The sequence below is a fragment of the Piliocolobus tephrosceles genome, chromosome 16 (genome assembly GCF_002776525.5).
Source record: "Piliocolobus tephrosceles isolate RC106 chromosome 16, ASM277652v3, whole genome shotgun sequence".
NCBI lineage: Eukaryota > Metazoa > Chordata > Mammalia > Primates > Cercopithecidae > Piliocolobus > Piliocolobus tephrosceles.
In genome coordinates this window covers 18,792,519-18,804,911 of record NC_045449.1, presented here as the reverse complement: position 1 = coordinate 18,804,911, position 12,393 = coordinate 18,792,519, and the positions used below count along the sequence as shown (strand labels likewise).

At 48.4% G+C, this 12,393-nt stretch overlaps 1 protein-coding gene across 4 annotated transcripts in view; it reads right to left on the bottom strand.

Annotated features, from left to right (window-relative positions):
- AKAP10 (A-kinase anchoring protein 10) overlaps positions 1-510 on the bottom strand; it is a 76,855-nt gene extending 76,345 nt beyond the window's left edge. The window contains exon 1 of one of the 4 annotated variants that reach the window (XM_031934250.1): positions 8-510. In XM_031934250.1, coding sequence (XP_031790110.1) covers positions 8-95 — 88 coding nt within the window. In that variant the 5' untranslated portion in view covers positions 96-510. The remainder of the gene's footprint in view (positions 1-7) is intronic. The other 3 variants (XM_023196453.3, XM_023196454.3, XM_023196452.3) reach the window with 3 other exon arrangements.
- Positions 511-12,393: the final 11,883 nt, after the last annotated feature.

Sequence of the window (12,393 nt, the reverse complement as noted above, 5' to 3'; positions counted from 1 at the left end):
CAGCTACCTTTCCGCCGGAAGAAGGACATGGCGGGGCCCGGGTCGGGGCGGAGGGTGCGGGGGGACTGGCGCGGGGAGGGCCCGGCTCCCCTCATTCAGCAACCGGCCCGGACTTCCGGGTCCAGAGGGGCCGCCGCACTAGCGCGAAAAGGGACCCTTCTTCTGGGAGTGGGCCCCACCGCCTCCTCGGGATGCCCAGGCAGCTCCAGCCGCCATATTATCAACAAGCCGCCCGCCCAGAGTTCCGGTCCTTCCCCGCGCTAGGCTTCACGGGAGGTCAAGCGCCGGCCCCGCCCCTTTCCCCCACCGCCTCCCGCGGGTGCAGGGGCCCACGCCCGCATCGCCCGCGTGATCCGCGCGTGCGACCCGCGCCTCTTTCCCGGGCCCTGGGTGCCTGGAGCAAGCCACCGTTCCTGCAGCTGTTTTGTGGCGTCTGTCGCCGGCCCTCGGTGGAGCGCTGCAGACCCAGTCTCTGCAAAACTAATCTCCCTGGAGCGGGAGCCCTCCCAGCAGCTGGGACGGGGCGGGCCTTAGGTCCCCGGCTTCCGGCCCCTGGGCACCCTTCAAATTGTGCCCTTCTAAAAGGCAGGGCCAACCCTACCACGTTCCGGCTGGACCCCTCCTGCTCCTCCGTTTGAGTTTTGCTCACAGGCGCTGGCCGACACGAGCAGCTTCACCCTGCACCCCAGCCCCTGCTTCCCCAGGAGAGCAGCCCACCACGGCCTGCGGGTTCGAGGCAATGCAGAACCCTGATAAGGAAAAGGCACAACCTGCTGCATGCGGAACCAGCAGCTCCTTCGGTCATTCGCGAATGAAAAGGGGAAGCGGGCTTATTTCGTTGTGCAATCCCTGCGAATGCTCAACTTTGTAAGGGACTGCAACATAAAAGCCTCACCAGTATTTAAAAGCAAGCTCCAGTGAATCCTCCTTGCTCAAATGCCATTTTCCTGCTAATCTTCTGACCCTCCCTCTACTCCCAAAGCAAAATGAATCAGGCCTCCCTGTCTTTGGTGCTGCTTACACCCCGCGAGTGCGCTCAGCGGCTGAGGTTGTAACTGCTCCCTGGGGTTGGGGTTGGGGAGGGCAGGAAGGTAATAGTAACTCAATAAACGTTCGCTGGAGTTTTTTAACCAATGAAGTTTATCATGTGACTGATGGGGAAACAGGCCCAGAAGAGTCAACTAGCCCAAGATTGTTGAGAATGTTAGAAATACCAAAATTGTTAGAAATAGATAATCGGTGCCGTGAAGAAAAGTCAGCACGGAGACAAAAGATCTCTCAGCAAGGCAATCTTTAGTTTCTGCAAAAAGTGTGCTGACTTGCAGATGGGACAATGTCGAAAGCACACCTGAACAACGGAAAAGCAGACATATTTATCCCTTACACATTTGGGTCGTCCTCGCTGCTGTGTCCTGCATCCATTGGCTGGAGCGGGACCTCACACTCTTAAGCTGACACCCGATTTGCTGATAGCTTAAAACTTTCCTAAATAGGTAAGTGCAAGGAAGAACGAAGAAGGAAAGGTAGTTGCTTACCAAAAGGTTTAAGGAAGCAATAACATTTCCAAATAAGGAAGGGGCATAGGCTGTGAGCTGGAATGTGCCTATGACCACGTCGAAGAGTTACATAGGATAGGGCTTAACAAAGAGTTATTAGCACAAAGCAAGGAGGTGTGAAGAAAGTTAGTCTTTAAAAGAAGCTATTACTTATTACACTTATGATGTAGTCTTTAACAAGAAGGGGAACTTTGAAGAGGAAACTTCATTTTCTACAAGAATATCCAAGTTTAAGACTATAACTAGAACCCGAAAAAGGCAAATCCCATAACCTGCTCTAATAACAATATGGTCTTTTCACTATAATTATTAGAGCAGGTTAAAAGATTTGCTTATTTCATTTCTGGCCAGGCGCGGTGGCTCATGCCTGTAATCCCAACACTTTGAGAGGCCGAGGCGGTCAGATCACCTGAGGTCAGGAGTTAGACCAGCCTGGCCAAGATGGCGAAACCCCATCTCCACTAAAAATACAAAAATTAGTGGGGCGTGGGGCGCGCCTATAGTCCCAGCTAATCAGGAGGCTGAGGCAGGAGAATCTCGTACACGGGAGGTGGAGGTCACAGTGACCCGAGATCGCGCCACTGCACTCCAGCCTGGGTGAGAGGAAGACTCCTCAAAAAAAAAAAAAAAAAAAAAAAAAAAAAGATTCGCCTATTTCGTTTCGGAGCATGGCATGTTTGCAAGTGCACGAAAGGTAACCAAAACTGACATGGAAAATTTACTATGCGCCAGTACTGTGCTAAACCGTCCTGGTATCTGGAAAACTAGGCACTGAAAAATAAAGTCAACTGCTCAAGGTCACACACTAGGGATGAAGCCTGGATTTCAAGGTCAAGCCTCTCTCCAGGTAAGGAGAGTGCGTCCAAGGCGCACTGGACGGAAGCAGCGCTGGCGACGGCTCCGGACGTCCGGAGTGAGCTGGCGCCGAACGGACGCGGTCTGGCCGCTTCTTCCTGGCCTTGGCGGGGCCTGCACCGGGAGTCTGAGCGGCGCCCCACCCAGGGATCCGAGATGCCCTCGGAAGCCAATATGTGTTCTGGGCGGACCACACCCCGCTGTCTGTAGCCAATAAAACTCTGGATCCTGCATCCTACCCCCACCAAAGGGAGATTGGCCGAAACCAAGGACCCGGGCGCGGTCTAGGTGGGATTTCTCTGCAGGCTGAGGGGACACGTGACTGTCTACCAGGGGCCCAAGTACAGGGCATCAGCAAGAAAGCGCAGCGCCCTTCTCTCGTTCCCTTCCAGCGTGCAGAACTTCGCAGGGCCTATTTTGTATGTGTTGTGTGGTTAATTGGATGGGATGGGAGGGACGCAGGGGAAGGGAGAGTGCGAGAAATCCCCTGAATGTCTTTGGCACGGGGGCAGATCCGACAGAGTTGGAGGCAGAGGACTCTTTAAGTTCCTCTAAATCTCCTCTAACCCTTCCTCATTCTCTCCAGCTAAGCAGAGTCAATGCAGAAGCAGTGCCTCACCTCCACTTACAGTGTGATTAGCTGCCTTTGAGCCCCGCCTACCAGAAATTCCCCGACAGCCGCATACACCTCAGTCATGATAATGGCCGTCATTCTTTATGGAGTACTTATGCGCCTTCCTTGTATTAAGTGCTTTACAATTACTAGCTCACTTAATCCATAATTCCTGCCCTTCCCCGAAAAGAGACCCTGTGAGATATCTGCCATCACAACCCCCAATTTACAGATGTGGCCCTGAGGCTTGGGGTAACTTATGCAGGATCATGAGGCTGGTAAGAGGTAGAGACAGGATTTTAATCGCTGTCCATCAGACTCCAAAGCCATTTGCTTATACCACTTTCTCCTATCTTTCCACCCACCCATTTATCCAGTGTCCCAAAATGGGATGTCTGTCGGGCAGGTATATGGGAATGAATGATATCTGGCAGTACAGATTTTCTTCGGGTACCTACTGAATCATCACCCATTAAAATGTTTATATGCTTAGGGAAGCTTGCTGCTAAGAGTATTGTCTTTCAATCTTTTGAAATTTGATGATCCACGTATGAGTAAAATTAAAAGAAGAATTTAAAAATAACAGCAATATTACGTTAGCCTGAATACGCAGTTGTGGCAAGCTAATACCCTGCATTATATTTCTGAATAAACTTGATAGTCATTTTAGTTTACATGTAAGATAAAATTAATTTTTATCAGAAGGAGTTCCTTTAATTGTGCTCCTAATTTTTGGGAATTGTTACAGTTTTTTTTTTTTTTTTTTTTTTTGGTCTTTTTCTTTTTCTTTTTTTTTTAGACAGAGTTTCACTCTTGTTGCCCAGGCTAGGGTGCAATGGCGTGATCTCAGTTAACCGCAACCTCTGCCTCCCGGGTTCAAGCGAATCTCCGGCCACAGCCTCCCGAGGAGCTGGGATTACAGGTATGCGCCACCATGCCCAGCTAATTTTGTGTTTTTAGTAAAGATGGGGTTTCACCATGTTGGTCAGGCTGGTCTTGAACTCCTGACCTCAGGTGATCCGCCACCTCAGCCTCCCAAAGTGCTGGGATTACAGGCGTGAGCCACCGCACCTGGTCTCCTCACAGTCTTTTTATACCAGTTGTATTAATTACAACAAACCAGTGAGGTAAAATCAGTAAGTTAATTATCACAAATCCAGTGAATGATTTAATCTAACATTGTTTAAAAATCAATGAATAGTATTCTACAACAAACGTTCTAACAAATATAGTTTATTGAACATTCGTAACCTTTTTTTTGAGACAGATTCTAATCTCACTCTGTCACCCAGGCCACATTGCAGTGGTGGGATCACGGCTCACTGCAACCTCCACCTCCTGAGTTCAAGCAATTCTCCTGCCTCAGCCTCCTGAGTATCTGGGGCTACAGAAAATTACATGCCTGGCTAATTTTTGTATTTTTAGTAGAGACAGGGTTTCACCATATTGGCCAGGCTGGTCTTCAACTCCTGACCTCAGGTGATCCACCTGCCTAGGCCTCTCAAGGTGTTGGGATTACAGGTGTGAGTCACCGCATCCGGCCCTGGTTTTCGTTTTAATCAAATCAATTGTACCAAAAGGGGAGAAGAGAGAATTTAGCAAGAAAGTTTTGAAAAGCTACTGCCTGACAATTTTCCTGTGGTGATAACAGAAACCAACACACTAATTCAAGAATCACTATGAACTGCAAACAAAAGAAATACAAAGAAATCTGCACACAGATTATTAATAACAAAACTTCAGGAAATAAAAATGAAGAAAAAGTATTAAAAATTGCTAGGGGTAGGGGAAGTAGATTTCATTCAAAGGAGTGCCACTTGGCTGAGTGCGGTGGCTCATGCCTGTAATCCCAGCATGGATTGGGAGGCCGGGGTGGGCGGATCACCTGAGGTCAGGAGTTCAAGACTAGCCTGTCCAACATGGTGAAACCCTGTCTCTGCTAAAAATACAAAAATTAGCCGGACGTGATGGTACACACCTGTAATCCCACCTACTTGGGAGGCTGAGGCAGAATTGCTTGAACCTGGGAGGCAGAGGTTGCACTGAGCTGAGATTGCGTCACTGCACACCAGCCTAGATGACAGAGTGAGACTCCATCTAAAAAAAGGAGTGCCAAGTAAATAGCTGATTTTTTAACAGTTACAATGGATGCCAGGAGATTGATATGAAATCTTCAATATGCTATAAAAAGTAACTACTGTCTGGGCATGGCCCAGCACTTTGGAAGACCAGGGTGGGTGGATTGCTAGAGCTCAGGAGTTAGAGACCAGCCTGGGCAACCTGGAGAAGCCCCTTCTCTACAAAAAGTAGAAAAAATTAGTTGAGCATGGTGGCATGCATCTGTAGTCCCAGCTACTGGGGAGGCTGAGGTGGGAGGATCACCTGAGCCCTGGGAGGTCAAGGCTGCAGTGAACCGAGATCACGTTACTGCATTCCAACATAGGCAACAGAGTGAGACCCTGTCTCAAAATAATAACAATAATGATAATAACTATCAACCTACAATTTTATACCCATCAAAAATACATTTCAAAGATGACACTAAATAAGATTTTCAGACAAAAACAGAAAAAATTGGCCGGGCATGGTGGCCCATGTCTGTAATCCCAACACTTTGGGAGGCCAAGGTGGGTGGATCACCTGAGGTCAGGAGTTCCAGACCAGCCTGGCCAACATAGTGAAACGCCATCTCTACTAAAAATATAAAAATTAGCTGGGTGTGGTGGTGGGTGCCTATAATCTTAGCTACTCAGGAGGCTGAGGCAGGAGCATTGCTGGAATCCGGGAGGTAAGAGGTTGCAGTGAGGCGAGATCGCACCTTGTTGGCTCATTGCCCTCCAGCCTGAGCCAACAACAGCGAGACTCAGTCTCAAAAAAAAAAAAAAAAAAAAAAAAAAAGTCACCAGCAGACCTCACTAAAGAATATTCTAGGCCGGGCACAGTGGCTCAAGCCTGTAATCCCAGCACTTTGGGAGGCTGAGACGGGCGGATCACGAGGTCAGGAGATCGAGACCATCCTGGCTAACACGGTGAAACCCTGTCTCTACTAAAAAATACAAAAAAACTAGCCGGGCGAGGTGGCGGGCGCCTGTAGTCCCAGCTACTTGGAAGGCTGAGGCAGGAGAATGGCGTAAACCCGGGAGGCGGAGCTTGCAGTGAGCTGAGATCTGGCCACTACACTCCAGCCTGGGAGACAGAGCGAGACTCCGTCTCAAAAAAAAAAAGAATATTCTATTTTGGCCAGGTGCGGTGGCTCATGCCTGTAATCCCAGCACTTTGGGAGGCTGAGGTGGTCAGATCACTTGAGGCCAGGAGTTCTAGACCAACCTGGCCAACATGGGGAAAACTGGTCTCTACCAAAAAAATAACAAAACTTAGCTGGGCGTGGTGGTGCGTGCCTGTAATCCCAGCTACGTGGGAGACTGAGGCAGGAGATTCGCTTGAACCAGGGAGGCAGAGGTTGAAGTGAGCTGAGCTTGCACCACTGCACTTCAGCCTGGGCCACAGAGTGAGACTCTGTCTCAAAAATATATATATATATATATATATATACACACACACACACATTATATGTATTTGATAGTACAACAGAGTGACTCTAGTCAATAAAAAATTAATTGTACATTTAAAATAAAGAATGTAATTGGATTGTTTGTACCCCATTCTCCATGAAGTGCTTATTTCACACTGCATGCCTGTATCAAAACACCTCATGTACTCCATAAATACATATACCTACTATATACCCACAAAAATAACAAAATTAAAAATAAATAAAAAATGAAAGTATGTATGTACAAAGTTAAAAAAAAAAAAAAGATCCTAAAGGATTTACTTCAAGCAGAATAAAGGACATGAGATAGAAAGTCTTTGATGCAAGGCACTAGAAAGAAGAAAGTAAGTGGTATGTGGACAAATGTGAATAAACATTGAGTGTAAGCAGTAATGATAAAGTTGTGAAAGTTAATCAACTACAAAGTTAGAGGGCATGGTCCACACATGAGCACCCTTACTTATGACACCAGTTGCAAGTTCAGGGGTCCCCAAGGCTATCCTTAGGTTCGATAATTTACTAGAAGTGCTCACAAAACTCATTGAAGCTGTTATATCCACAGTTATAATTTACTACAGCTCAAGGATACACTTTAAGAATCAGCCAAGGGGGCTGGGTGCGGTGGGTCACACATGTATTCCCAGCACTTTGGGAGGTTGAGGTGGGCAGATCATGAGGTCAGGAGATCGAGACCATCCTGCCTAACATGATGAAACCCCATCTCTACTAAAAATACAAAAATTAGCCAGGTGTGGTGGTATGCGACTGTAGTCCCAGCTACTTGGGAGGCTGAGACAGGAAAACCGCTTGAACTGGGGAGGTGGAGGTTGCAGTGAGCCAAGATTGTTCCACTGCACTCCAGCCTGGGTGACAGAGTGAGATTCCATCTCATAATAATGATAATAATCAGCCAAGGAAAAAGTGTGCAGGGCAAAGCCCAGGGAGGTACCAAATGAGAATATCCAGTTGTCCTCTCCCTGTGGAGTCAGGATGGGGTTAGTTTCCCAGTATAGAGCATTGCCAACCAGGAAAGCTTACCCAAGCCCTTGTGTCCAAAGCCTTTTTTTCTTTTGAGACGGAGTCTTGCTCTGTCGCCAGGCTGGAGTGCAGTGGCATGATTTTGGCTCACTGCAAACTCCACCTCCCGGGTTCACGCCATTCTCCTGCCTCAGCCTCCCAAGTAGCTGGGACTACGGGCGCCTGCCACCAAGCCCGGCTAATTTTTTGTATTTTTAGTAGAGATGGGGTTTCACCGTGTTAGGAAGGATGGTCTCGATCTCCTGACCTCCTGATCCGCCCACCTTGGCCTCCCAAAGCGCTGGGATTACAGGCGTGAGCTACCATGCCTGGCCTGTCCAAAGTCTTTATTGGGATTCCATCATGTAAGCTGGGTTGACTGCCCATGTGGTTGATTCCAGTCTCTGGCCACTCAGGAGGTCACACTGATGACACCTGACCCAAAGCCCTCAACCCAGATCACATTGTTGCTATCAAGGCCCCCAGTCAAAACAAAAATACTTTTATCAGGAATGCTATTTCAAGAGTTTAAAGAGATTACCTCTCAGTAGCTGGGGACAAAGCCCAGACCCCTCTTTAGGCAAGGTTAAATTCTTTTCTACACAAACATCTAGCAGGTTTAAAAATGTCAACAGTGTGGCAGGCCACTGAATCTTGGTAGAGTTTACATCTCACCTTCTGACATGTATGTGTCTTGCCTGTGTTTCTGGAACACTTGCCATTTCTTGCTTACAATGGGCATGATGTCATCAATATACTGTCTCAGTGTGATGTTCTGCAGAATGTCCAGACAATCAAGTATTCTTTTTTTTTTTTTTTTTTTGAGATGGAGTCTTGCTCTGCCACCCAGGCTGCAGTGCACTGGCACGATCTTGGCTCACTACAACCTCCGCCTCCTGGGTTCAAGCAATTCTCCTGCCTCAGTCTCCTGAGTAGCTGGGATTACAGGTGCCCAACACCATACCCAGCTAATTTTTGTATTTTTAGTAGAGATGGGGTTTCACCATGTTGGCCAGGCTGGTCTCGAACTCCTGACCCCAGGTGACCCACCCCCCTCTTGGCCTCCCAAAGTGCTGGGATTACAGGCATGAGCCGCCACACTCAGCATTTATTTATTTATTGTGGGGAAAAGAAAGAGAGATCAGCCTGTTACTGTGTCTATATAGAAGGAAGTAGACATAAGAGACTCCATTTAGTTCTGTATTTGAAATACTGTTAATCTGTGACCCTACCCCCAACTTCGTCCTTGCAAGAGACATGTGCGAAGGTGATTTAAGGTTAAAAGGATATTGGGCTGTGCAGGATGTATCTTTGTTAAACAAGTACCTGAAAGAAGCTTGATGGTTAAAAATCCTGCCCCTCCCTGGGATTGGAACATCTCCGGGTAATACCCATTGTGTGCCTTGTTTACTGAGTAAGGAGAAACCGCTTTAGGAATAAGGTAGGGCTTGCTGGAGCAATACTGCTAAAAGGTTTATGGAGATGTTCGCATATACATCTCAAGGCACAGCATTTTCCTTTAATCTTATTCATGTTACAAGGATTTTCTCATATGTCTTACTGCCGATTTCCTCCCTACAATAATCCTATTGTCCAGCCACTCCCTTATCCTTTTAATGGTAAAGATAATTCTCAATAAATACTAAGGGAACTCAGAGGCCGGTGCCAGTGTGGGTCCTCTGTAAGCACAGCACTGGTCCCCTGGGTCCCGCTTTTCTTTCTCTATACTTGTCTCTGTGTATTATTTCCTTTTCTCAAGTCTCTCGTCCCACCTAACGAGAAGCACCCACAGGTGTGGAGGGGCAGGCCACCCCTTCAATTTATTTTTGAGACAGTCTCGCTCTTTCGCCCAGGTTACAGTACAGTAGTGGTATGGCGTGATCTTGGCTCACTGCAATGCCTCCTGGATTCAAGCTATTCTCCTGCCTCAGCCTCCCAAGTACCCAGAATTACAGGCATGCGCCACCACGCCCAGCTAATTTTTTTTGTATTATTAGTAGAGGTTTCACCATGTTGGCCAGGCTGGTCTTGAACTCCTGACCTCAAGTGATCCATCTGCCTTGGCCTCCCAAAATGCTGGGATTACAGGTGTGAGCCACCATGCCTGGCCGATCAAGGATTCTTTATACTTGCACTGTCCAAAATTTTGGTGACTACTAAATAGCCACGTTGCTATTCAGTATTTTAAATGTGGCTAATCAAACGAAGACGTGCTGTGAGTGTAAAATATGTTTGGACGAATGGAGGCAAGATGGTGCACTTCTGGGTTCTTCTTCACCACCAACTCTTCCCGCGCCCACGAAAATGCAGCCGGCGACCCGGGAAGGTGCAGATCAACTGGGCATGCACCAGGTGACGTCAATCCGAAGAGACTAAGATTTACCTGGTCGCACCTGTGAAACGCCCCCCGACACGCCCATGCCCTGCCTATTGCCCTCCCACTCCTAGAAAAGCCACTCTTGGCCAGTGAGCCACGTGGCCTTCTCACAGCCCCACTCCTGTTGGGATGTCGGGACTGTGGGAAGTCCGTCCGAGAGCCCCACCGGGGGACTCTGCCGGCCTCCTTTGCCGGAGACCGACAGACTTCTCCCCCACACCTTAGGTGACCAAAAATAAACTTGCAGTTTTGCTCCTACCCTTGCCTGGTCACTGGTTCTTTTGTGCCCGCTCAGCTGGTCTTAGAAAAAACAAATCAGGCCGGGCGCGGTGGCTCAAGCCTGTAATCCCAGCACTTTGGGAGGCCGAGATGGGCGGATCACGAGGTCAGGAGATCGAGACCATCCTGGCTGATATGGTGAAACCCCGTCTCTAATAGAAAATACAAAAAACTAGCCAGGCGACGAGGCGGGCACCTGTAGTCCCAGCTACTCGGGAGGCTGAGACAGGAGAATGGCGTGAACCCAGGAGGCGGAGCTTGCAGTGAGCTGAGATCCGGCCACTGCACTCCAGCCTGGGCAGCAGAGCAAGACTCCATCTCAAAAAAAAAAAAACAAGAAAAAACAAATCAAAATGTACTTTCTGTTTCCATGCACTCTAACCTGACAGCTTCCTACTGCAAATACCTGTGACTCTGTCTGTGCTTTCTTTTTTTTTTTTTTTTGAGACAGATTCTCACTCTGTCACCAGGCTGGAGTACAGTGTTGAGATCTCAGCTCACTGCAACCTCCACCTCCTGGGTTCAAGCGATTCTTGTGCCTCAGCCTCCTGAGTAGTTGGTATTACAGGCTCACGCCACCTTGCCCAGCTAATTATTATTATTATTATTATTTTAGACAGAGTCTCACTCTGTCACCAGGCTGGAGTGTAGTAGTGCGATCTCAGCTCACTGCAACCTCCACTTCCCAGGTTCAAATGATTCTCATGCGTCAGCCTCCTGAGTAGCTGGGACTACAGGTGCGCACCACCAAACCTGGATAATTTTGTATTTTTAGTAGAGATGGGAGTTCACCATGTTGGCCAGGATGGTCTCTATCTCTTGACCTTGTGATCTGCCCACCTCAGCCTCCCAAAGTGCTGGGATTACAGGCGTGAGCCACGGTGCATGGACTGTCTGTGCTTTCTTTAGCAGCTGGTGTGCTCCTGGCCTGTGCACCAAGGAGGCTGGGAGTGCCAGAGAACTAACAACCATGGGTCAGATTTCAAAGACTTGGTATGAAAAAAGAATGTGGAATACCACATTAGTATTTTCATATTGATTATACACTGTCTGTTACATTATCCCAGTTCCTACTTTGGGGATGAAGCAATCACCACAGAGTGGATCTGAAGACTCATTGGGCCCACTGCAGGCTGGACTTGGGTCCAGACTCCACATGACTTCATTTTAAGCGCAAGAGCACATGACATTTTGGGTCCTCTGGTTTTAATCATTTTATATCCCAGATCCCATATTGCACAGTCCTAGGAAACTCCAGATGTCTCACGTGTCTGTGTGAAGAGACCACCAAACAAGCTTTGTGTGAACAAGGCTGTTTGTTTCACCTGGGTGCAGGTGGGTTGAGTCCGAAAAGAGAGTCAGCAAAGGGTGGTGGGGTTATCATTAGTTCTTTTTTTTTTGAGACGGAGTCTCGTTCTGTCGCCCAGGCTGGAGTGCAGTGGCCGGATGTCAGCTCACCGCAAGCTCCGCCTCCCGGGTTTATGCCATTCTCCTGCCTCAGCCTCCTGAGTAGCTGAGACTACAGGCGCCCGCCACCTTGCCCGGCTAGTTGTTTTTTTTTTTTTTGTATTTTTTAGTAGAGACGGGGTTTCACAATGTTAGCCAGGATGGTCTTGATCTCCTGACCTCGCGATCCGCCCATCTCGGCCTCCCAAAGTGCTGGGATTACAGGCTTGAGCCACCGCGCCCGGCCTATCATTAGTTCTTAAAGGTTTGGGGATAGGTGGTGGAGTTAGGAGCAATGTTTTGCAGGTAGAGGGTAGATCTCACACAGTACATTCTGACGGGTGGGGAGAATTACAAAGAACCTTCTTGGCCAGGTGCGGTGGCTCAAGCCTGTAATCCCAGCACTTTGGGAGGCCGAGACGGGCGGATCACAAGGTCAGGAGATCAAGACCATCCTGGCTAACATGGTGAAACCCCGTCTCTACTAAAAAAATACAAAAAACTAGCCGGGCGACGTGGCGGGCGCCTGTGGTCCCAGCTACTCGGGAGGCTGAGGCAGGAGAATGGCCTAAACCCGGGAGACAGAGTTTGCAGTGAGCCAGGATCCGGCCACTACACTCCAGCCTGGGCGACAGAGTGAGACTCCGTCTCAAAAAAAAAAAAAAGAACCTTCTTGAGGGTGGGGGAGATTACAAAG